At 52.8% G+C, this 25934-nt stretch overlaps 1 protein-coding gene across 2 annotated transcripts in view; it reads right to left on the bottom strand.

The window, feature by feature from the left end:
* KLHL26 (kelch like family member 26) overlaps nt 1–12389 on the bottom strand; it is a 34996-nt gene extending 22607 nt beyond the window's left edge. The window contains exon 1 of one of the 2 annotated variants that reach the window (XM_004060346.5): nt 12123–12389. In XM_004060346.5, coding sequence (XP_004060394.1) covers nt 12123–12205 — 83 coding nt within the window. In that variant the 5' untranslated portion in view covers nt 12206–12389. The remainder of the gene's footprint in view (nt 1–12122) is intronic. The other variant, XM_055372197.2, reaches the window with a different exon arrangement.
* Nucleotides 12390–25934: the final 13545 nt, after the last annotated feature.

Below are 25934 nucleotides of genomic sequence, written 5' to 3'. Positions count from 1 at the left end.
TCCCATGCCAGTAGCTGTGCCAGCACCAGGACCACCACTGTAAAAGATCTGATAAAGCCCTGCCCTTGGGGAATGTACATTCTACAGGGACATGGGTCCTCAAGCAGAGAATGTACCATGACGACAGGGCAAGCAGTGGCGCCACGGTGGACACAGTGGCCAGGCCCCGAGGAGACAACACTTGAGCCGTGCAAATCGCTGGGACAGGACATTCCAGTGAGTGTGCTTCAGAGCCCAGCAGAGCCGTCAGAGCTGCGGAAGCTCAGGGGCCCAGCGGGTCGGGTCACATCAAGAAGTAGATTTTGTTCTGAGAGTGAGGGAGCCACTGGCAGGTGGCCGGCAGGGGAGTGAGGTGGTCTGATTCCTGCCTTAGGAGGGTCCCGCTGGCTGGAGTTGGGGATGATGCCCAGGAGGGGAAGAGCCAGGAGTGGCTCTGAGCTGGGATGGGGAGGAGAGATCAGGAGGAGCTGGCTCCAGGCTGTGGCTCGAAGGTGGAACCCAAAAGAGATGCTACCTGAAGACCTCCTGGGCAGCTGCAGCCAGACTGAGGCCTTCTCTCAGGAGGAGAGACATTCCCAGGACTGGGACCTGCTGGTGGGAAGACCTGAAGCCCTCAAGGACTGTGGGAGCTCCAAGTGGCACGAACCCCGAGCAAGGAGAGGCATGAAGGGCTTTTCTGGAACACAGGAAGGGCTGCGAATCCCCTAGGCCAGGTGGTGCCTCCAAGTCTGCTGCTTGTTGCAGGCAGTGCAGCCGCGCGGGACCAAGGACAATCCTGACCTTCAGCCTGCCCGGTGGGGAGGGCAGAAACTGGCCACCACTATTGGTCAGCACAAGCTCAACCTCCAGGCATCCCCAAGCCTGTGTGTGCCTCTCCATCCCTCCAGGGCCCACCTTGGCCGAGGCTCCCTTGTCTCTTGCCAGAGGGATCCTTTCTTTTTTGAGACAGAGTCTCACTTTGTCGCCCAGGCTGGAGTGCAGTGATGCAATCTCGGCTCCTGGGTTCAATCGACTCTCGTGCCTCAGCCTCCAGAGCAGCTGGGACTACAAGCACCCGCCACCGTGCCCAGCTAGTTTTGTGTATTTTTAGTAGAGACTGGATCTCACTATGTTGCCCAGGCTGGTCTCGAACTCCTGACCTCAAGTGATCTACCCGCCTTGGCCTCCCAATGTGCTGGGAATACAGGCGTGAGCCACCACACCCGGCCTACAGAGGGATCCTTTCAAAACAGGAGGCTGACTGATATGCTGCTCACCCAAACCCTGCCCTGGCCCCCTGGCCCAGCCAGCCCGGAAATGACCGCACGACGTTCTCTAACTCCTGCTGGCATGTATGCGCCCCATGGGCAGGGTCCATCTGTCCCATGGACCCTGCATGTCCAGCACCAGGCATGGGGTGGACACAGGAGACTGTGACACCTGCACAAAGGCAGAGAAATGTGTCTAACAAATCCTGTCCACAGAGCAAAGAGCTGGGGATGCTGCGACACATGCTGCCCAGTCACCCCTTGCCTTCAGTAGATCCCACCCCCTTCTTCCAGGATCCAAGGCCCCAAGTCGCTGAATTATTTCTATCTGTGTCCTTCCGCCTCATGCTCCTCTCTCCCTCCCCATTCTCCTGTTCTTTTTCTCCTCCTCTCTCTTTCCTCCTCCTCCTCTCTTCCTCCTCCTCTTCCTCCTCCTCTTCCTCCTCCTCCCTCTCATCTCCTCCTCCTCTTCCTCCACTCTCCCTCCTCCTCCTCTCTTCCTCCTCCAGGGCCTCTTAACACCAAATCTAAAACATTCCCTAAAACCAAAGGGTAAGACACACACACACACACAAATATCAGAAAAAGGAAAAAACCAAAGGGCTGGAGTGAGGAGAAAGCCTCCTTCTTACAGTGTCTGAGAAGAGGTGGATGAGATAAAAAGTAATCGCCGTGGGGGAGGTGGGATGACATTCGCAGGGGCTCCCTGGAGATGGTGCGATTATGGCGGAGGGTAATAAAACCTTTCTTCCCCGGTAACTATGGACAACGACAAGGAGGCCGTCCGGGGGGGTCACAGCTACCAGGTGGAAACAGTCCAGCTGTGACGATCTCACTGCACGATTCAGGTTGAAGTGAGTGCTTTCAGAGCAATTCCACTCCCAGAGCTCTTGGGACCTGCTGACAAGGAGGGGAGGAGAGGGTGGCCTCCCTCCCAGAGAAGGGGCTCAGCTGTGAGGGGCAGATCGAGTGGCCTGGATGTGGCTCGGCCTGTGGGCCAGTGCCCTTCTTGGGCTGGCCCAGTTCCACCTGCCCCCATCCCTGCTGAGATGCGCCACCCCACCCGCCCCTGCCCCCGCCCCGCCGAGCTCCTGCTCCCAGGCCTGCTCCTGGCCGAACCTGCCCTCTCCAGCTCACGCTGGACGTGCTCTACTCTCTCGCTGCCCCTGCTGCTGTCCCTCTTACGGCCCAAGTCATGGCACTACTGTCTTCCCAACGGCTCAAGCTCACCCTCTCCTTTCCCTGCCTGACACACGCACGCCACATCAAGGCTTGCTGGCATCGACGATCCCCTCAAGGCCCATGCGGGCATGGCGGGCAGAAGGATGGCAGTGTCCCCATCATGGTCGACGTCAGCACTGCCACAGTAACACTGATGAGGTACATGTGACCTCTCCCCGCTCGTTTCCTCCCAGACACCCCCCACCTGGTGGGCCTGGAGCCCCATTTCCCAGATGAGCAATCTGTCACAGCCACACCCCATAAAGAGGGAGCCACAGTCACCTATGGGTATGATGAGATACCTCATGCCGCCATATCTGACCACATTTTCCAGGAGAAGGACTTGAGTCCACGTCTTGGAAGGGTCAAAATCCTCCTTCTGAAAGGGGCATGAGGCCGGGCGCACTGGCTCATGCCTGTAATCCCAGCACTTTGGGAGGCCAAGGCAGGTGGATCACCTGACGTCAGGAGTTCGAGACCAGCCTGGCCAACATGATGAAACCCCATCTCTCCTAAAAATACAAAAACTAGCCAGGCATGGTAGTGGGCGCCTGTAGTCCCAGCTACTTGGGAGGCTGAGGCAGGAGAATCACTTGAACCCAGAAGGTGGAAGTTGCAGTGAGCCAAAATCATGCCACTGCACTCCAGCCTGAGCTCAGAGTGACGTCAAAAAAAATTAATAATAATAAAAAAGAAAGGGGCAAGAGGCCAAAGGAATGAGAACTTCCCCAAAGTAGCAAGAACCTCCTTGGAAAGCCACCTCTTCCCCTAAGTCTTCCTAGCAGGAGCTGGGGGGCTGGACCCTTCCAAGGCCCCTGGGCTTGGTGGAGATGATCTAGATTGTGGAGAAAGCTTCAACAGGCAAAGGCCACCCAGCCAGACTGACTGTGACAAACCCACCAGGCGCAGTGTCTCGGCCACAACTTTCCATGCAAACACTTTCAGCAGGCAGCAAAGCCCCTGGGCACAACGTCCCAGCCATCACTTTTTTTTTTTTTTGATACAGAGTCTCACTCTGTCGCTCAGGCTGGAGTGCAGTGGCACGATCTCGGCTCATTGCAACCTCTTTCCCCCAGGTTCAAGCGATTCTCCTGCCTCAACCTCCAGAGTTGCTGGGATTAAAGACGCCCACCACCACATCTGACTAATTTTTGTATTTTTAGTAGAGTGGGGGTTTCACTATGTTGGCCAGGCTGGTCTCAAACTCCGGACCTTGTAATCTGCCTGCCTTGGGCTCCCAAAGTGCTGGGATTACAGGAGTGAGCCAAAGCACCCAGCCTAGCCACCACTTCTTATGCAAATGCCTGAAGCCGGCACATCCCTCACCCAGATCCCCCCACCTCACCCCCAGGAACAGCATGACTCAGTGAGCCTGGGCCCTACCCAGGCGTCTCCAGGGAGCGTGGGCCAAAAAGCGTGGATGCCAAAGGCCCATGTCGGAGAGGCTGCAAGGCCAGAAGGTTCCTCCAAAACTCTGCCGGTCAGGTACCTCACAGTGATAGAATTTTAGCTGGGGAGGTGTGACTCCCCAGAGGGTTTGCCTCCCCTTGCAACACCCCAAGTGGCCCAAGCCTCCTTTCCCTCCAAGGAGTCTAGACCCCACGGCCCGAGCTGGGAGGAGGCCAGCTGGTGAACAAGTGTCCTTTGTGCTTGCAGCAAGGACCCCACCTCCTCTCCGCACACCCCAGCCAGGGCAGCCCCACTCTGTCCATCCCTGAGGTTCGGCTCAGTCATTAACGACCATCTCTACTAGGCAACGGGTTTTTTGTTGATCCCTCGAGATAGGAAGGAAGGAGAATAAGCTTTTCTCTTTCTTTTTTCCCCCTTGGTTGCAGAAGACAGAAGTTGGAACAAACAAGTTATATAACGTTGGGGGCGGTCGGGGGTGGGGGAGCGCAGTCCCTCCTGGGGACAGTTTCTTGAGTTGTGGTACTGCTGGAAGGGCCAGGGGGAAGACAGGAACTGCCCCCGCCCCTGGCCAAAAGACAAAACCTTCGTGGGACAAAAAGGCAGATGCGGGCGTTGCCTGGCAGGCTAGAAAGGCAGCTAGAGACTAAGGCCAGCCCCCACTGCCCCCCAGCAGCCCCACAAGCCTCACTGGAAAGGCAAAAGATCGACCTGATCCCATAGAAGGGAATTCCCACCTGCCAGACTGCAAGCCTCAGAGAGCAATAAGCTTTTGCACACCCCCATCCCTCCCTTCCTCCCTCTCAGCCACGTCTCTGGGATACTTCCTCCTTCTGTGTCATTCATGTTCCAGGCACACAAGAGGGCACAAGAGAGACAGGCTTTCCAACCTCAAGGCACCAGAGAAACACAACAAATAACGTCAGGTGGTGACCAGCATGATCAAGAATATACAACAAGCATGCGCCCCAGCAATTCCGCTCCCAGATGTGTACCCCAAAGGACTGAACATGAGTGTTTAGACAAAAATGTGTACACTCATGTTCATAGCAGCATGATTCATAATAGCCAAAAGGCGGAACCAATCTAAGTGTCCATCAACAGATGAATGGATGATGTGGTGCATCCACAAAGTGGAATATTACTCAGCCATAAAAAGGAATGAAGTGCTGATTTAGGCTACAACATGCATGACCCCCAAAGCATCATGCTGAGTGAAAGAAGCCAGACTCAAAAGGCCACATAGTGCATGATTCTACCTATAAAACTTGAAAACGGATAGAGACAGACTGCAGATTGGTGATTGTCAGGGGCTGGGCAATGGAGAATAGGGGGTTAGCGCTAATGAAGATGGGGTCACCTTTTGTGGGGACAAAGATGTTTTGGAACTGGACAGCAGTGATGGTTGCACAATTCTGTGAATGTACTAAATGCCACTGAATTGCTCACTTAAAGTGGGTGAATTTTGTGTTACATATATCGTACCTCAAAAACAAAAAACAAAAATACAGGTTGGGCATAGTGGTTCATGCTTGTAATCCCAGCACTTTGGGAGGCTATGGCAGGAAGATCACTTGAGCCCAGGAGTTCAAGACCAGCCTGGGCAACATAATCAGACCCCATCTTGGCCGGACACAGTGGCTCATGCCTGTAATCGCAGCACTTTAGGAGGCCAAGGTGGGAGGATAACCTGAGGTCAGGAGTTCGAGACCAGCCTGACCAACATGGAGAGACCGCATCTCTACTAAAAATACAAAATTAGCCAGGCATGGTGGCACATGTCTGTAATCTCAGCTACTCGGGAGGCTGAGGCAGGAGAATCGCTTGAACCCAGGAGGCGGATGTTTTGGTGAACCGAGATCATGCCATTGCACTATAGCCTGGACAACAAGAGCAAAACTCTATCTCAAAATAATAATAATAATAATAATAATAAGACCCCATCTCTATAAAATAATATACATATTTTTTAAGACAGTCTGGTTCTCTCGCCCAGGTGGGAGTGCAGTGGAGCGATCTCAGCTCACTGCAACCTCTGCCTCCCGGGTTCAAGTGATTCTCTTGCCTCAGCCTCCCGAATAGCTGGGATTACAGGCACGTGCCACCAATCCTGGCTAATTTTTGTATTTTTAGTAGAGAAGCGGTTTCACCATGTTGGCTAGGCTGGTCTCAAACTCCTGACCTCAAGTGATCTGCCCACCTCGGCCTCCCAAAGTCCTGGGATTACAGGCATGAGCCACCGTGCCCGGCCCAAAACAATTTTTAAAAATTAGTCAGGTGTGGGCCGGGCGCAGTGGCTCACGCCTATAATCCCAACACTTTGGGAGGCCAAGGCAGGTGGATCACGAGGTCAGGAGATCAAGACCACCCTGGCCAACACAGTGAAACCCCGTCTCTACCAAAAATACAAAAATTAGTCGGGCGTGGTGGCGTGCACTGGTAGTCCCAGCTACTCAGGAGGCTGAGGCAGGAGAATCGCTTAAACCCAGGAGGTGGAGGTTGCAGTGAGTCTAGATTGTGCCACTGCACTCTAGCCTGGGCGACAGAACGAGACAATGTCTCAAAAAAAAAAAAAATTAGGTGTGTTAGTAGATGCCTGTAGTCCCAGCTACTCGGGAGGCTGAAGTAGAAGGATTGCTTGAGCCCAGGAGGTCAAGAAGGCTGCAGGTAGCTACGACACTGCATGCCAGCATGGGCGACAGAGTGAGACTCTTCCTCAAACCAAACCAAACAAACAGACAAAAAACCACAAGCCGGGTGCGGTGGCTCACGCCTGTAATCCCAGCACTTTGGGAGTCCCAGACAGGCAGATCACCTGAGGTCAGGAGTTCCAGACCAGCCTGGCCAACATGGAGAAACCCCATCTCTACTAAAAACACAAAATTAGCCGGGCTTGGTGGCAGTCGCCCGTAATCCCAGCTACTCGGGAGGCTGAGGTAAGAGAATCAGTTGCTTGAGCCCGGGAGGTGGAGGTTGCAGTGATCATGCCACTGCACTCCGGCCTGGGCAACAAAAGTGAAACTCCATCTCAAACACACACACAAACTAGGTGACTAGCAAAAGTGTCCTGGGGACTACTTGAGCTTGCATGGTCAGGCAGGTGGCTCTGAGGGGCCAGAACCTTGGAGAGTGGAAGGATGAAGAGGAAGGAGGCGTGGGCAGGTTGAGGCGAGGAGGTGGGTCGTGCACCAGGCCTGGCTGTCCCATTTGCAATAAATGAAGGAACAGACGAACAATGCTACAAAGACTCAATGTCTCAAAATGACTTTTGGGAGAATGTCTTGTACCAATCTCCCTCAAAACATGATCCATTTTCTGCATGCTCCATCTTGCCACATTAGGGGTTCTCCCCACACTAGCACCTGAGGCATGAGACGCCCCTATCAGTTGCTCCAAACAGTGATTTTTCACTAGGATGAAGGATAGGGGAGAATGACAAAGATGTCTTTAAGAAAGAGGGCCAGGCGTGGTGGCTCACGCCGTAATCCCAGCACTTTGGGAGGCTGAGGCGGGCAGATCACAAGGTCAAGAGATCGAGACCAACCTGACGAACATGGAGAAACCCCGTCTCTACTAAAAATACAAAAATTAGCCGGGTGTGGTGGCACACGCCTGTAATCCCAGCTACTCGGGAGGCTGGGGCAGGAGAATTGCTTGAACCTGGGAGGCAGAGGTTGCAGTGAGCCAAGATCACGCCACTGCACTCCAGCCTGGGCAACAGAGCAAGCCTCCATCTCAAAAAAAAAAAAAAGAAAAAAGAAAAAGGCCGGGTGTGGTGGCTCATGCCTGTAATCCCAGCACTTTGGGAGCCTGAGGCAGGCAGATCACCTGAGGTCAGGAGTTTGAGACCAGTCTAGCCAACATGGTGAAACCCCGTCTCTACTAAAAATACAAAAATTAGCCGGGTGTCGTAGCATGCACCTGTAATCCCAGCTACTCGGGAGGCTGAGACATGAAAATCGCTTGAACCCAAGAGGTGGAGGTTACAATGAGCTAGGATCGCACCACTGCACTCCAGCCTGGGCAATAAAGCGAGACTCACTCTTAAAAAAAAAAAAAGGCAACCCAACTTAAAAATGGCCCAAACATTTGAAAAGACACTTTACCAAAGAGATGAATAGCTAAGAAGCTCATGAAAAACTGTCCAACATCATTAGTTATTAGAGAAATGCAAATTAAAACCAAAATAAGACTGGGAACAGTGGTGTGCACACCTGTAATCCCACTTATTCCAGAGGCTGAGGCCCAAAGATTGCTTGAACCCAGGAGTTACAGGGTGCAGTGAGCTAGGATCGCACCATCGCACTCCAGCCTGGGCGACAGAGTGAGACCTCATCTCACAAATAAATAAATACATAAAAACACCAAATGAAGACACCAGCACACACCTATAAGAATGGCTAAAACTAAGGACTGGCCATACCAGGTGTTAGTGAGGATGAAGAGGAGCTGGAACTCTTGAACATTGCTGGTGGGGATGCAAAATGGTACAGCCACTTTGGGAACAAGCTTGGCAGTTTCCTAAAAATTAAAACATGGCCAGTCTCGGTGGCTCACACCTGTAATCCCAGCACTTTGGGAGGCCGAAGCGGGCGGATCCCCTGAGGTCAGGAGTTCAAGACCAGTCTGGCCAACATGGCAAAACCCCATCTCTACTAAAAATACAAAAATTAGCTGGGTGTGGTGGCGCATCCTTACAATCCCAGCTACTCAGGAGGCTGAAGCAGGAGAATCACTTGAACCCAGGAGGCAGAGGTTGCAGTGAACAACTGCTGGGCAACAGAGAGAGACTCCATCTCAAAAAAAAAAAAAAAAAAAAAATTAAAACATAGCCAGGCGTAGTGGCTCACACCTGTAATCCCAGCACTTTGGGAGGCCAAGGTGGAAGATTGCTTGAGCCCAGGAATTCAAGACCAGCCTGGGCAACATGGCAAGACTTTATCTCAACAAAAGCACAGAAAAAATAGCTGGGTGTGGTGGCATACGCCCTTGTAGTACCTACCAGCTACTTGGAAGGCTGAGGTGGGAGGATCACCTGAGCCCAAGGAGGTAGAGGCTACAGTAAGCTGTGATTGCACCACTGCACTTCGGCCTGGGCAACAGAGTGAGACCGTCTCAAAAAAAAAAAATTTAAACACATCTACCATATGAACTAGTCATTCCACTCTTAAGTATTTACCCAAGAGGATGAAAATATATGTCCACACAGAGACACATATCCAGATGTTCACAGCAACTTTATTTGCAGTTGTCAAAATGGAAACAACCCAACAGTCCATCAACCAGTTAATGGATAAACAAACTGTGTCCGTCCATACGAGATTGTATGGACGGACACAGTTTGTTTATTTTCACTCTACAGTGAAAAAGAACAAATTTCTGATACAACAACACAGATGAACTTCAAAAACATTATGTTAAGGAAAGAAACCAGACGTAAAGGCCACATGTCTGATTCCATTCTTACGAAACTTCTAGAAAAGGCAAAGCTACAGAGAGTGAAAGCAGATCAGGATGTCCCCGGGGCTGTATGTTGGTGGAGCAGGGTTAATTGCAAACGAGCTTGGGGGAACTCTTTGGGGTGATGGAAGCATTCCAAAAAACTGGATTGTGGTGAAGGATGCACAACTCAGTAAATGTACTGAAACTTAATGACCTGGGTTGAGCACAGTGGTTCACACCTGTAATCCCAGCACTTTGGGAGGCTGAAGCGGGCAGATCACTTGAGGTCAGCAGTTCAAGATCACCCTGGCCAACATGGCAAAACCCCGTCTCTACTAAAAACACAAAAATTAGCTGGGCATGGTAGCATGCACCAGTGGTCTCAGCTACTCAGGAGGCTGAGGCAGGAGAATTGCTTGAACCCAGGAGGCAAAGGTTGCAGTGAGCCGAGATCACACTACTGCACTCCAGCCTGGGCAACAGAGTAACTCTGTCTCAAAAAAAAAAAAAAAAAACTTAATGATAAATTAAAATGAGTGAATTGGCTGGGTGCAGTAGTTCACACCTGTAATCCCAGCACTTTGGGAGGCCGAGGCGGGTGGATCACCTGAGCTCAGGAGTGCCAGACCAGCCTGGCCAACAGTGAAACCCTGTCTCTACTTAAAAAATACAAAAATTAGCCAGGCATGGTGGCGGGCACCTGTAGTCCCAGCTACTCAGGAGGCTGAGGCAGGAGAATCCCTTGAACCTGGAAGGCAGAGGTTGCAGTGAGCCGAGATTACGCCACTGCACTCCAGCCTGGGTGACAGAGCGAGACTCTGTCTCAAAAAATAAATAAATAAATAAACAAAAACAAAATGAGTGAATTGTATGTCATGCAATTAATTATATCTTGATAAAGCTGTTTATAAAAAAGAGCCATGCCCAGCATGGTGGCTCACATCTGTAATCTCAGCACTTAGTAAGGGGTGAGGCAAGAAGATTGCTTGAGCCCAGGAGTTTGAGACCAGCCTGGCAACAGAGCAAGACCTGGTCTTTACAAAAAATTTAAAAATTAGCCAAGTGTGGTGGTGCACACCTGTAGTCCCAGCTACTCAGGAGGCTGAGGTGGGAGGATCACTTGAGTCCAGGAGTTTGAGGCTCCGGTGAGCCTTGGTGGCGTCACCGCACTCCAGCCTAGATACCTGGGTGACAGAGCGAGACAGGGTTTCAAAAAAATAAAAATAAAAAAAGCCCTAGCCCCAGGTTATCCCACTCCAGTGCCCAAGGCAGGGACCTGGGGTTCACTGTCCCTCTTCCCTGTCCCTTACTTGCCAACTCATACCCAATTTTCAAGCCCTGGCCACTCCCTGAATATCTCTGAAAATCCTCTGACATCTCCTCGCTCCCTACTGCAGGACAATCTTGCCCCACACCTACCCCAGGAGGCTGGTCACCCCTCTGGACACACACCTCCTGGGTTCCCCATGGCCCCTCTGGCAGACCAGATTCAATGCCCACAGACCTAAGTCTCAAGGTGCCACTCAGCACCCTCAGGAACAGGCAGGGCCTTTGCCTCCTCTGTGCCCTGGCCCAGCCATCCCTCCTCCCTTCCCCACCCATCCCATGCGTGTTCCATTCAGTACCAAATCACACAGCCAGGCCATCAGGCCATTCCCTCCAACAACCAGCCCACAGGTCCAAAACTCCACAGCACGTAAGTATCAAACAACTTCATCATTTATCATGTCGACTGAAATTACTGGCTCCTGGAAGCTCACCAGCAAGAAAAAGCCTGAATTTCCTCCTTGGCCTGACCTGGGTGGCGGGCTAGAGGAGGAGCTGGGGTGGGAGGGTCTGGCTTTGCCCAATAGGAAAAGAGCAGGAGATCACACTCCTAAGGCAGGTGTTCTTTCCCTCTGACAATCCAATACAATGCATGCACACACATATCATTAGTTATTGATGATAACTAATTGTCATGCAAACCTGGACGTTCAAGCAATCCATGTCAGGACTGGGCCATGGGGAAAGGGGGCCTCCCTCTGACCAAAGGGGTGAATTCTGTCCCCTTGTCTGAGGGCAAGACCTTTCTGTAAGTCCTTTAGCCTGTTGAGTATGTGGATTTGGACCCCATGGGGATGGAAGGGAGGAGCCCCAAAGAAGAACCCTCTGTATGTTCTTTATAAACCCCCTGGAGTTCTCTTACCCATCTCAGGTTCCCTAGACCCACCCCAGCCCCTCAGGGGCCCTGGCACGCCCAGGCCCCCTCAGCCTTCCCATCTCAGACTCCCAGATTCACCGAAGTCCCCCACCCAGAGCCTCCCACAGTCTCCACTCCTTCCAGGGCCCCTCAGCACGCTCTCAGGACCACCTTTAGCCACCTTGGGGCCCTTCAGCACCTCCCAGGATGCCTTGGGCCTTAGCCCCTTCCTCAGAGCCCCCAAGACACCTCACCACCCTCAGACTGGCCATGGCCCCTGCTCAGGCCTTCTCTGCTGCCCAGGCCCTTTGGCATCCCCAGTTGCCCCACGGCCCACCACGGTCAGGAGCCCCTCGGTTTCCCTTCAGACCCCCAGGATTCTCAGGTCCCTAGGGCCGCCTGCAGACGCCTCGAGGTCCTGGGGCACCCAGCCCCCCTCCAGCTACCCCCTCAGTAGCCCTCGGCTCCTCCAGTACCCCACGGCCCCGTAAAGTCCAAATTCTCAGCGAAAGACCCTCGAGCCGTGCCAAGCCTCCCCTCAACCCCTCAGGACGCCCAAGACTGCCCACAGGTGCCCTGGGCTCCAAGACAGGTGCAGGTCTATCCTGCGGGCCGGGTCTCACCTGTTCGGGCGCTCGGGGCCCGGGCCCGCGCCAAAGGCGCCGCCGCCACCAGCACCACCGCTGCTACCGCCGGACTCCGCCATCTTCCCCCCGCCGTCGCGCGTTCGAGTGACGGGAGCCGCGCGCGCAGGCCCGGGAAACCGAGACGCGGGGGGCGGGGCGGGGCCAGGTCTGCCGAGGGGCGGGGCCGGGACCAGAAACCAAGGATTGGGGCGGGCCCGGAATCGGAGGGGCGTGGTCTACGGAGGGCCAGGGCGGGCCTGGGATAAAGGGAGGGGCCTGCTATGCAGAGAGGTGGGTCCAGGGCGGGGCCTGGGCTAGGAGTGCCGGATTGGGGCGGGACCCTGGCGTGAGGGGCGGAACCAAGTCTGAAATGGACGCGGTTCTGGGCTGAGAGGGCGTACTGTCTGTGGATAGGTGGGGCCGGGGCGGAGCAGGACAAGTAGGCGCAGGATGGGGTTGGTCCCTGGGCTGAGGAGTGGGGCGGGGTCTGAAGAAGGGGCAGGCCCAGGGCAAGAGGAGGAGGGACAAGGGTCCGGCTTGCGGAGGAGGCGGGGCGCAGGATGAAGGGCGGGGCCAGGTGTGAGAAGGGACAAGGTGGAGGTTAGGAATGCGGTGGGGGAGTGGTCGGGGAGGTAGAAAGGAGAAGATGGGTCTGAGGTTGGGACGGGTCTGGGCAGGAGAGGGGAGGAATCTGGGGATGGGTGTGGTCAAGCGAAGAGAGGGCCTGGTCTGAGGAAGGGCGGGGCCTGGGCGAGGGGTGGAGTCTGGTTGGAAGGAGGGCGGGGAAGATCAGGGGTGTGTGCGTGGAGGGGGCGCGGGATTGGCGGGGCCTGGGGGGCGGAGCCTCATCTGATGGGGGTGGGGCCGGACTAAGTGAGCGGCGGATCTGAGGAGGGGCGGGGCACATGCAGGTGTTAAGGAGTGTCTGTGAGTGCCCTGGGGCGCTGGCAGGCGTGCCCCGGGCGTCGGCTGGGCGTGGTTATACTTTGAGGCGTTGGAGCCACAGGGAAGTGAGTTATAGGTAGGGTGGGAGGGATGGTGAGATGGAGCATGGAGAAATGGGTCTCTAAGCTCTGAGAACCACACCCTCCCTCTCCCCACCCTGCACACCCCGACTCGAGCCTTACCTCCTTCCCAGGCCTCTCTCAGGGGCGAAACTCACCCATGCCCAGGCCTCAGACTTCCAGCCCCTCATGGTTCCCCACCCTCCCCTGACATACCCTCTTCAGAGCCTCCACCCTGAGACCCCAATCATCTGCCCTTAAGTTCCCACCACCTGCTTCATACACCAATTCTGGTTTCTCATACTCTAAAACCCTGCACATCCAATTATCTCCCATTCTCTACTCAAATCTCATCTCCCACTCCCTGAAATCCCTGCCCACAGATCCTTCAAACCTTACACTCCTAAAGTCCATTCCACCGGACCCAACACCCTCAGATCCCCAAGCACCAGCCCTCCCAACACACTGACCCTCAGCCAGGGCTCAAAGTCCTGCATCTATAGGCGTCTATAAAGCATCTAGACCTTTTGGGGGCACCCCTCACCCCCCATCTCTGGTAAGCTCCAGGCTCCCAGGATCCCTTCTGTAGCTTGGAGCTCATTTATTCTTTTAACCTCCAAGTCAGAAAACTCTGACTTGTGCAGTCTTGGGCAGAAAGCAGTGATCCAGAAGGAGCTCAAAGCCTTCTTTCCCGTCAGTGCTGGAAGAAGGAGGTGGCTATGGGGCTGGAGACCCCATAGGAGGAAGGAAGGGGCCTGCTTGAGTGGACTCCTGCAGGTTGGACCACACTCAACCAGCATCTCCAACAGAGGGCCTGATACAACAATACGTGCTCAATCGTTACACGAAATGCTCTCAGATGACCCTGTGCAAGCTGACAGATACCAAGTGCTGAAGGGAACTGCTGGCATCTCCAATACACAGTAAGCACTCTGCAAATGTTGAATGCACGCGTGCATGAACAGCTCACGTTCCGGCAAGCTCTGCACACACACACACACACACCCTTGCCTGCCCTAAGTCAGCACCGCCCCAGGAGTCTTTGTTCCAGACGAACCACATGCAGGCATCAAACCTCACTCAGCAGCTACCTACAGCTGACACACCCACCACAAATAACATCTGAAGTCAATGGTGTCCATATGCACGCACACTTCATAAACATCCAGATTTGACCCATATGTCAGACACACAAGACACACAGCTGAAGATAAGAAAGAAGAGGTTCTCTGGGCTCCTGGCTGTGCACACACACATAGTGTGCTGTAGACTCACTGCACTTTGGACACACTGTGTGATCTGTCCTCCACGATCACATAGCACAGGGCAGCCAGTGCAATGTCCCTGGGACAGGAGTGTGCCTAGAGAGTGGCCTGGCAGAGAAAAATTACGAAGAGGGAGAAGAGAGGGGAGGAGAATGGGTGGGAGGCAACAGGAGGTGCTTCAGGTCACAGAGGGCTTTGGGGATCATTTTTGGGGTCCTCTGCATGAAATGAGAAGGGAGAGGGGGCTTGTAAGCAGTGGCAATGTAATTGACACTGGGTTTTTGTTTTGTTTTGTTTTGTTTTTGAGACGGAGTCTTGCTCTGTGGCCCACCCTGGAGTGCAGTGGTGCGATCTCAGCTCACTGCAACCTCCGCCTCCTGGGTTCAAGCCATTCTTCTGCCTCAGCCTCCCGAGTAGCTGGGACTACAGGCATGTACCACATGCCTGGCTAATTTTTTTTTTTTTTTTTTGAGATGGAGTCTCACTCTGTCGCCCAGGCTGGAGTGCCGTGGCACAATCTCAGCTCACTGCAATCTTCACCTCCCAGGTTCAAGTGATTCTCCTGCCTCAGCCTCCTGAGTAGCTGGGACTACAGGCATGCGCCACCACAGCCAGCCAATTTTTTTTTTTTTTTTTTTTTTTTTTTTTTTTTTTTTTGAGACAGAGTCTGGCTCTGTCGCCCAGGCTGGAGTGCAGTGGCGCAATCTCAGCTCACTGCAAGCTCCGCCTCCGGGGTTCATGCCATTCTCCTGCCTCAGCCTCCCGAGTAGCTGGGACTACAGGCGCCCGCCACTACGCCTGGTTAATTTTTTGTATTTTTAGTAGAGACGGGGTTTCACCATGTTAGCCAGGATGGTCTCGATCTCCTGACCTCGTGATCCGCCCACCTCGGCCTCCCAAAGTGCTGGGATTACAGGCGTGAGCCACCGCGCCCGGCCGCCAGCCAATTTTTGTATTTTTAGTTGAGATGGTTTCACCATGTTGGACAGGCTGGTCTCAAACTCCTGACCTCAAGTGATCCACCTGCCTTGGCCTCCCAAACTGCTGGGATTACAGGAGTGAACCACTGCGCCCAGCATAATTTTTGTATTTTTATTAGAGACGGGGTTTCACCATGTTGGCCAGGCTGGTCTCGAACTCCTGACCTCAAGTGATCTGCCCGCCTCAGCCTCCCAAAGTGCCAGGATTATAGCGTGAACCACTGCACCCAGCTGACATTGGTTTTAACAGTGTCAATTTAACAGTGTTACAGTGTCTGACTGTTCAACAGTGTCTGACAACTGGGGGACAATATCTTGAATTTGGGACATGAGTCAGGAGGCATATAATCCAGGGAAAAATGGGTAGGGCTCATCCCAGGGTGATAGACATGGAGGGGTGGGAGGTAGTCCTAGTTGAGATGCACTTTGCAGGTGGGACCAAAAAGAGATGGAACAGATGGGATGTCGAGTGAGGCAGAGTGAGGCCAGTGACCTCTGCCAGAGCTGTTGGCCTGAGCTCTAGTGGCCACTATCACTGGCATGGAGCAGAGACAAGTGGAGGACCTGGAGGGCCCACGCCGGTGACTGCACACGCCTCATCCAGTAATGATGACCTGTGGTCTGGCAGAGCCGGCAGGCAGGGACATAGCAGGCAGTGTCCACGGGCCTGGCCACCATCTGGCCCACAGCTGGCACGGCTCTCCTAGAGGCAGGGGCCGCGCCACCTGCTCTCCCACTTCAGACCAGCTGCAGGGCTCACACCCTCAGGTCAGAGCTTGGAGGCCTCCCTTACAATCCCCAGGTGTTATGGAGGAGGAAAGTGAAGCCTTGGGGGAGGGCTTCAAGTTCCTGTGGTTTTAGGCTGGGGACAGTGTCTGCCCCATCAGGCGGTCACCACGGAGTGGTCCTGGGACAAGCTCAAGGTCCCCCGACACCAACTCCCTGTCCTCAGTCCTGTTTGATTTTTCTACTATCTAACAAACTCTGTGTTTTACCTTTTTTTTTTTTTTTTTTTTTTTTGAGACAGAGTCTCGCTCTGTCGCCAGGCTGGAGTGTAATGGCACAATCTCGGCTCACCGCAACCTCCGCCTCCGAGGTTCAAGCAATTCTCCTGCCTCAGCCTCCCAAGTAGCCGGGATTACAGGCATGCACTACCACGCCTGGCTAATTTTTGTATTTTTAGTAGAGACGGGGTTTCACCATGTTGGCCAGGCTGGTCTTGGATTCCTGACTCAGACGATTCACCCACCTCAGCCTCCCAAAGTGTTGGGATTACAGGCGTGAGCCACTGCGCCTGGCCCTAAATTTTTTTTTTAATGGAGGCGGCACATCCTTTCAGGATCATGAGTGGGGCTTGCTGACAAACACCATGATCTCTCTCTGTCACCCCAGCTAGCAGCCTCCCGCACCTCCTTGAAGTCATGTCTGCACTGGCTCCACCTTCTTTTTTTATGTTTTATTTATTTATTTAAATTTTTGTTGTTGTTTTTGTTTCGTTTTGTTTTTTTGAGACAGAGTCTCACTCTGTCGCCCAGGAGTGCAGTGGCGCAATCTCATATCACTGCAACCTCCACCTCCCGGGTTCAAGCGATTCTCCTGCCTCACCCTCCCAAGTCGCTGGAATTACAGTTGCCCACCACCAGGCCTGGCTGATTTTTGTATTTTTAGTAGAGACAGCATTTCATCATGTTGGCCAGGCTGGTCTCAAACTCCCAACCTCAGGTGATCCGCCCACTTCGGCCTCCCAAAGTACTGGGATTACAGGCATGAGCCACCTCGACTGGCTACCTTCTTTTTTTATGTTTTATTTATCCATTTTCTTAAAAGACAGGGTCTTGGCCAGGTGCGGTGGCTCACGCCTGTAGTCCCAGCACTTTGGGAGGCCAAGGCGGGCGGATCACCTGAGGTCGGGAGTTTGAGACCAGCCTGACCAACATGGAGAAACCCCATCTCTAATAAAAATACAAAATTGGCCGGGCGTGGTGGCTCACGCCTGTAATCCCAGCACTTTGGGAGGCCGAGGCGGGCAGATCACGAGGTCAGGAGATCGAGACCATTGTGGCTAACATGGTGAAACCCCGTCTCTACTAAAAAATACAAAAAAATTAGCCGGGCGTGGTGGTGGGAGCCCATAGTCCCAGCTACTTGGGAGGCTGAGGCAGAAGAATGGCGTGAACCCGGGAGGCAGAGCTTGCAGTGAGCCCAGATCGCTCCGCTGCACTCCAGCCTGGGTGACAGAGCAAGACTCTGTCTCAAAAAAAATAAAAATAAAAATAAAATAAATAAATAAATATACAAAATTAGCCAGGCATGGTGGCACATGCCTGTAATCCCAGCTACTCGGGAGGCTGAGGCAGGAGAATGGCTTGAACCCAGGAGTCGGAGGTTTTGGTGAGCCGAGATCATGCCATTGCACTCCAGCTTGGGCAACAAGAGCAAAACTCTGGCTCAAAAAAAAGAAAGACAGGGTCTTCGTCTCGCTCTGCCACCTAGGCTGGAGCGCAGTGGCACGATCATAGCTGACTGTAACCTCCAATTCCTGGGCTCAAGCCATGCTCCCTCCTCAGCTTCCTGAGTAGCTAGAACTACAAGGCACATGCCACCATGCCTTTCTAATTTTATTATTTTATTTTTATTTATTTATTTATTTTTGAGACAGGGTCTCACTCTGTCACCCAGAGTGCAGTGGTGCAACCTCAGTTCACTGCAGCCTTGACTTCCTGGGCTCAAGTGATCCTCCTACCTCAGTCTCCCGAGTAGCTGAGACCACAGGCGTGCGCCACCATGCCCAGCTAATTTTTGCATTTTTTTTTTTTTTTGTAGAGTTGGGGTTTCACCATGTTGCCCAGGCTGGTCTTGAGCTTCTGAGCTTAAGCAATCTGTCCACCTCAGCCTCCTAAAGTGCTGGGATTACAAGCATGAGCCACCACGCCGGGCCCTTTTATTTATTTATTTATATTTTTAGAGATAAGGTCTCACTCTGTCGCCCAGGCTGAAATGCAGTGGCGCAATCATAGCTCACTGCAGCCTCGACCTCCTGGGTCAAATGAGCCTCGTACCTCAGCTTCCAGAGTAGCTGGGACCACAGGTGTATGCCAGTACACCTGGCTAATTTTGTAAAACAAATTTGGTAGAGACAGAGTCTCACTATATTGTTCAGGCTGGTCTTGAACTCCAGGCCTCTAGTGATTCTCCCACTTCAGCCTCCCAAAGTGCTGGGATTACAGGTGTGAGCCACCATACCTAGTGTATATCTTGATAATAGGGGTATCTTAGGAGGATTACATTTGCCAAAACTCATTGAACTGGGCATTTAACATGGATGTGCCATTGGATGTAAATTATGTCTTATTAAAGCTGATTTACTAAGGCCGGGCGCGGTGGCTCACGCCTGTAATCCCAGCACTTTGGGAGGCCGAGGTGGGCGGATCACAAGGTCAGGAGATGGAGACCATCCTGACTGACACGGTGAAACCCCGTCTCTACTAAAAATACAAAAAATTAGCTGGGTGTAGTGGTGGGCGCCTGTAGTCCCAGCTACTTGGGAGGCTGAGGCAGGAGAATGGCATGAACCCAGGAGGCGGAGCTTGCAGTGAGCCAAGCCATTGCACTCCAGCCTGGGCGACAGAGTGAGACTCTGCCTCAAAAAAAAAAAAAAAAAAAAAAAAAGCTGATTTACTAAAACAAAATCAGGCCAGTTGTGGTGGCTCAAGACTGTAATCCCAGCACTTTGGGAGGCCGAGGCAGGAGGATCACTTGAGTCCAGGAGTTTCAGACCAGCCGTGGCAACACAGAGAGATCCCATCCCAATAGAAAAAAAAGACAAGGTCAAATACACCCAATGTGATAGAACTAGGACTACCTCTGGGGGGCGACCAACTGGGACCCCCCACTGTGGGGACTAGGGTGCTGAGAGGCTGCTGGGGATTCAACTGTCAGCCCATCCGACAAGATCCTTGACCTCATGTTCCAAGATATTCTGAAAGGTACATTCTGATGGGAAAGACAAATCTGAGATATATAATTGATCAATGACCAAGGCCATTTCAGATGGCAATAACTGCCTTGAAGGCAATGAGCTGAGAGCGATCAAGTGTGTGTTGGGTAGGGGAGCACTGCTTCAGCCAGAAGATCAGGGAGAGCCTCCCTGAAGAGGTGATGATGTCTCAGCTTCAGTAAAAGAAGGGGACAGAATGTTCTAGAATGTTCCAGGACATTCCAGAACATTGTGCAATGTTCCCGTATATTCTGAGAGGACATAATATGAAGGACCTAAGCCCAGTGCCAGAAAAAGCTCAAGGGATAGAGATGAGGCCGCACTGGCTTGGAAGAAGTGGGCAAGGCGGAGCAAGGATGGAGAGTGTCGACAAAGATGTATCGAGAGCAGCCTCCTTGGTGTGTGGGACACAGCTGTGACCGAGACGCCTAGCGCGTAGCATCTGGCAGAGGGAACATTTATTAAACCAATCATCACACAAGCAAACAAGCCATCACTTAATTGTCACCATGATAAAAGCTGGGGCTGAGCCAGGAGGTCAGGCTGAAGAGCTGGCCAGACGGAGCAAAGAGGGAACAGCCTCCAGGCGGAGGGAACAGCCTGCATGGGGGCCCTGAGGAGGGAGAGTGTGCCAGGAGTTGCATGGAGCCCAACAGGGACCTGAAGTCTCCTCTTTGCACCCCAGGAAAAGACAGCCACCATGCATCCCCATCCTGCCCTCCAAGTGTTTACAGAATGTCCCCTGTGTGCCAGCTGGACGCTGGGGACACCCTCTCCCCATTTCTTCCTGGCGGATTGCCACTCCTGGGCTAAGAAACTCAGGCCTGTCACTAGGGAACCAAGTTGCTGTGGCAACCCTGTGCTCCAGTTGCCATGACGCCAGCCACCCACCCACCCACCACCAGGTCTGTGTGCAGCTCAGGATGAAAATGGAGGGAGGGGCAGGGCTCTAGGACAGGAGAGGAAATTGAAGCTCAGAGACAGAACTGTGGTGAGTCTGGTCTTCAGCTACGTGGTCAAAAGGGCCTTTCTCTCCTGAGAGTCAGGATAGGGTAAGGGGTTGGTTACTGGGCAGAGCAGCCCCAAGGCCTCTGCATGGCAAGCGGGGTTCTTTCCCAGCCATCCCAGACACCCTTGTTGGGTCATTCCTCTGTGACCTGCGTTGATGCGTACTGGGGTCACAGCCGACGCAGCCCTGCCCTCCCAGTGAGCCCAGTCTTGAGTGACGTAGGAGGCAGAAGATGAACCCATAAAGAAGTAAATAGGCTGAGCACAGTGGCTCACGCCTGTAATCCCAGCACTTTGGGAGGCTGAGGTGGATAGATCATGAAGTCAGGAGTTTAAGACTAGCCTGGCCAACATGGTGAAACCTTGTCTCTACTAAAAATACAAAAAGTTAGCCAGGCGTGGTGGCGGACGCCTGTAATTCCAGCTGCTTGGGAGGCTGAGGCAGAAGAATCACTTGAATCCGACAGGCGGAGGTTGTGGTGAGCCAAGATTGCGCCACTGCACTCCAGCCTGGGCAATAAGAGCAAAACTTGGTCTAAAAAAAAGAGAGAGAGAGAGAGAAAGGGTTGAAGACATTGTAGGCAAACACACACACCCCAAGGCGCCTCTGACACACCTACATGCACAGACAGATCTAACACACACACACACACACACACACACACGATACTTTTCCTTCCACCTGGGACACCCTCCCTTCTCCCCAGATCATATTCATCCCTCAAAACCCAACTTGACTGCTACCTCCTCCAGGCAGCCATCACTCACCACCTGGTTGGAAGGGACTCCCCTCCCACTTCCACACACCTATGGAGCTCACTGTTTGTGCCCACACCACCTGGCATGACTCATTCTACATTTGTGAACATTCACTCTGGACCCAATCCTAGGCTGGTCACGGGATTCAAGAAGTGATCAAGGTCAGGCACAGTGACTCACACCTGTAATCCGTGGCTCACACCTGTAATCCCAGTACTTTGGGAGGCCAAGGAGGGCGGATCGCCTGAGGTCGGGAGTTTGAGACCAGCCTGGCCAACATGGCAAAACTCTGTCTCTACTAAAAACACAAAAATTTGCCAGGCATGGTGGCGCACTCCTGTAGCCTCAGCTACTCGGGAGGCTGAGGCAGGAGAATCACTTGATCCCGGGAGACGGGGGTTGCAGTGAGCCGAGATCGTGCCACTGCACTCCAGCCTGGGCGACAGAGCAAGACTCTGTCTAAAAAGAAAAAAAAAAAGTGATCAACTACACACAGCTGTGAAAAGAACAAACAATAACACTCTGCCAGCCCAACTCGGTGGCTCATACCTGGAATTCCAGTACTTTGAGAGGCCAAAGCGGGTAGATCGCTTGAACCCAGGAGTTCACGACCAGCCTGAGCAACATAGGGAGATCTTGTCTATATAAAATACTTAAAAAATTAGCCCTTGTGGTGGCACTCACATGTCATCCTAGCTGCTCGGGAGGCTGAGGTGGGAGAATCATTTGAGCCTGAGAGGTCGAGGCTGCAGTGAGCCATGATCGCACCACTGCACTCCAGCCTGGACGACAGATGAAACAACAAAAATCAAACAAATAAAACGAAGGAAGAAGGAAGACTGCAGGTGCTGGGTAGATGCCTACCAAGTCCGTAACAGCATTGCAAAGCAAAGGGAAGCTGCAGAAAAGGCCCCAAGGCCAGACCATTGATTCAAAATGAGGACAAGCGCATTTTGGTCTCCAAGACCAAAAGGCAGGAGGGATGGCACAGGAGAGGTGGCTGCCAGGCTGGCAAAGATCAAAAGCTCTTCATAGGTGAGCAGGAGAATTAAGTTATCCCCCCTCAACCTCCTGAGTAGCTGGGATTACAGGCCTGAGCCACCACGTGCAGGTAATTTTTGTATTTTTAGTAGAGATGGGATTTCATCATGTTGGCCAGGCTGGTCTCAAACTCCTGACCTCAAGCCATCCACCTGCCTCAGCCTCCCAAAGAGCTGGGACTATAGGTGTGAGCCACCATGCCTGGCCTCTATTATTTTTATTTTTATTTATGTATTTATTTTAAGACGGAGTCTTGCTCTGTTGCCCAGGCTGGACTGCAGTGGCATGATCTCGGCTTACTGCAACCTCTGCCTCCCGGGTTCAAGAGATTCTCCTGCCTCAGCCTCCCGAGTAGCTGAGACTACAGGCACGTGCCACCATGCCCGGCTAATTTTTGTATTTTTAGTAGAGACGGGGTTTCACCATGTTGGCCAGGCTAGTCTCTAACTCCTGACCTCAGGTGATCTGCCCACCTCGGCCTCCTAAAGTGCTGGAATTACAGGCATGTGCCACTGCCCTCAGCCAACAAATAATTCTTAATCAACGACGAATGTCATCAGAGCAGGGAAGATGGACAGGAAGTGAAACATGGGGATCCCAGGGGATGCTGACGTGGCTGAGAACTTGGTGAAGCAGGACCAGGAGTGTGCTCCTGGCAGAGGGGACTGCATGTGCAAAGGCCCTGGGGCTGGAAGGAACAAGGTAGGCTCAAGAAATCCAGAGAGAACCTCACGCAGCCGCCGGAGCAGAGGGAGTGAGGGGCAGAGCCTCACAGAAGCGCTTGGTGATGGCCGGGTGCAGTGGCTCACACCTGTAATCCCAGCACTTTGGGAGGCCGAGGCGGGTGGATCACAAAGTCAGGAGATCGAGACCATCCTGGTGAACACGGTGAAACCCTGTCTCTACTAAAAATACAAAAAAAAAATTAGCCGGGCGTGGTGGCGGGCGCCTGTAGTCCCAGCTACTCGGGAGGCTGAGGCAGGAGAATGGCGTGAACCCAGGAGGCGGAGCTTGCAGTGAGCGGAGATCACGCCACTGCACTCTAGCCTGGGCGACAGAGTGAAACTCCATCTCAAAAAAAAAAAAAAAAAAGCGCTTGGAGATGTTAGGTTAGTGTTAGTGAGACCCGATCGTGGGAATCTCTGCTGTCTGGGAATGTTTGGGCTCCTCAAGACAACAGTAAACCCCAGAAAGGTGTGGAGTCTGGGATCAGATTTGCTTTATCCAAGATGGAACCAGAGGGTGGCTGGAGAGGCCGGAAGCCCCAAGAGGAGGAGGTGGGCACCATTGCTGAGTGAGAGGCAGTGGCAGCTTGGACTTCGGTGGTTGCCATGGAGACAAAGAGATGCTTGTGGGCTGGAAGGTATGCTTTGGAGGCCTAGGGGACAAGCTGTGCTGATGGAATGAAGTGAGGTGAGGACAGTTAAGAATCAAGATGCAGCCCAGATGTCTAGAGCCACTAAGAAGAGAAACTGGGGGCCAGGCAAGGAGACGGAGTAAGTCCATATGAAGTCCCTTTCAAACTGGGCTGACCAGTGACAGTAGCCATTTAAATCCACAGCAGGGCCGGCCGCAGTGGCTCATGCCTGTAATCCCAGCACTTTGGAAGGCTGAGAGAGGTCAGGAGTTCAACAGCAGCTTGGCCAACAGGGTGAAACCCCGTCTCTACTAAAAATACAAAAATTAGCCGGGTGTGGTGGTGGATGTCTGTAATCTCAGCTACCTGGGAGGCTGAGGCAGGAGAATCACCAGAACCTGGGAGGCGGAGGTTGCAGTGAGCCAAGATTGCACCATTGCACTCCAGCCTGGGCAACAGAGCAAGACTCTGTCTCAAAAACAATAACAATTAAAAAAAAATCCATGGCAGGTATGGCTGCACAACATTGTGGATGCAATTAATGCATTCAAAACTCATGAAAATGGCAAATTTTGACCAGGCATGGTGGCTCACGCCTGTAATCCCAGCACTTTGGGAGACCGAGGCAGGAGGATCACTTAAGTCCAGGAGTGCAAGACCAGCCTGAGCGACATAATGAGTCCTCATCTCTATAAAAAATCAAAAAATAGGCTGGACATGGTGGCTCACGCCTGTAATCCCAGAACTTTGGGAGGCTGAGGCTGGTGGATCACCTGAGTTCAGGAGTTCAAGACCAGCCTAGCCAACATGGCAGAACCCCATGTCTACTAACAAAATACAAAAATTAGCCTGGCGTGGTGTAATCCCAGATACTCGGGAGGCTGAGACAGAAGAATTGCTTGACCCCAGGAGGCAGAGGCTGCAGTGAGCCGAGATCGTGCCACTGCACTCCAGCCTGGGCAACAGAGAGACTCTGTCTCAAAAAAAAATTAAAAAATTAGCCTGGCATGATGTCATGTCAGAGACAGGATCTTACTCTGTCACCCAGGCTGGTATGCGGTGGTGCAGTCACAGCTCACTGCAGCCTCAACCTCCCCAGGCTCAAGCAATCCTTCCTCCTTAACCTTCCAAGTATCTGGGAGTAGCTGGGACTACAGGCAGCCGCCATAATACCTGGCTAATTTTGTATATACGTATATTTTTTGTAGAGACAGGGCTTCACTTTGTTGCCTGCATCTGGCCTAAAAAATTGTTTTAGAGAAAGGGTCTTGCTATGTTGCCCGAGCTAGTGTCAAACTCCTAGTCTCAAGCAATCCTCCCACCTCAGCCACCTTAGTAGCTGGGACTAGAGGCACGTGCCCCCACAACTGGCCAATTTCTTTTTTTATTTTTTTAAATAAAGACGGGTGCCTCAGCTGGGTGCAGTGGCTCACGCTGTAATCCCAGCACTTTGGGAGGCCGAGGTGGGCAGATCACCTGATGTCAGGAGTTCAAGACCAGCCTAGTCAACATGGCGGAACCCCATCTCTAATAAAACAATACAAAAATTAGCCGGGCATGGTGGCAAGTGACTGTAATCCCAGCTCCCAGCTACTCGGAAGGCTGAGGCAACAGAATCGCTTGAACCTGGGAAGTGAAGGTTGGTGTGAGCTGAGATCGCGCCACTGCCCACCAGCCTGGGCGACAGTGTGAGACTCAGTCTCAAAAAAAAAAGACAGGTGCCTCACCATGTTGCCCAGGCTGGTCTTGAACTCTTGGGCTCAAGTGATCCTCCTGCCTCAGCCTCCCAAAGTGCTGGGATTATAGCTGTGAACCACCGTGCCCAGCCGGAAAAATCTTACATGTACATCAACTCAAACTAAACAAAATAAGAAACACAATTTGTCAGTTACACTGGCCATGTTGGAAGTGCTCAGTAACTTCCAGGTGGCTGGGAGTAGTGCAGACATAACGTTTCTATCATCAAAGAAAGTTCTACCAAAGAGAACGGCTGGCTGTCATTCTCTTCTCACCTCTGCCCATGTCTTATTTCTGGGCAACATTCCTAGAGGTTTTCCTGAAACCCCACACAGGGCCCAGAATGATACTCCCTGGGGCCCATATTACATCTGGGTTGAATCCTGATGGTCATGGTACCAGGCGGATCACTTGAGGTCAGGAGTTCGAGACCGGCCTGGCCAACATGGCAAAACCCCGTCTCTAGTAAAAATACAAAAATTAGCCAGGTATGGTGGCTTGCGCCTGTAATCCCAGCTACTTGGGAGGCTGAGGCAGGAGAATCGCTTAAACCTGGGAGGTAGACGTTGCAGTGAGCCCAGATCTCGCCACTGCACTCCAGCCTAAGCGACAAAGTGGGACTCTGTCTCAAAATAGATTAATAAATAAAGTGGTTGGGAGG

This window comes from Gorilla gorilla, chromosome 20 (genome assembly GCF_029281585.2).
Source record: "Gorilla gorilla gorilla isolate KB3781 chromosome 20, NHGRI_mGorGor1-v2.1_pri, whole genome shotgun sequence".
Taxonomy (NCBI): Eukaryota; Metazoa; Chordata; class Mammalia; order Primates; family Hominidae; genus Gorilla; species Gorilla gorilla.
The sequence above is the reverse complement of the archived record's forward strand: the minus strand, read 5'-3'. Positions and strand labels throughout refer to the sequence as shown.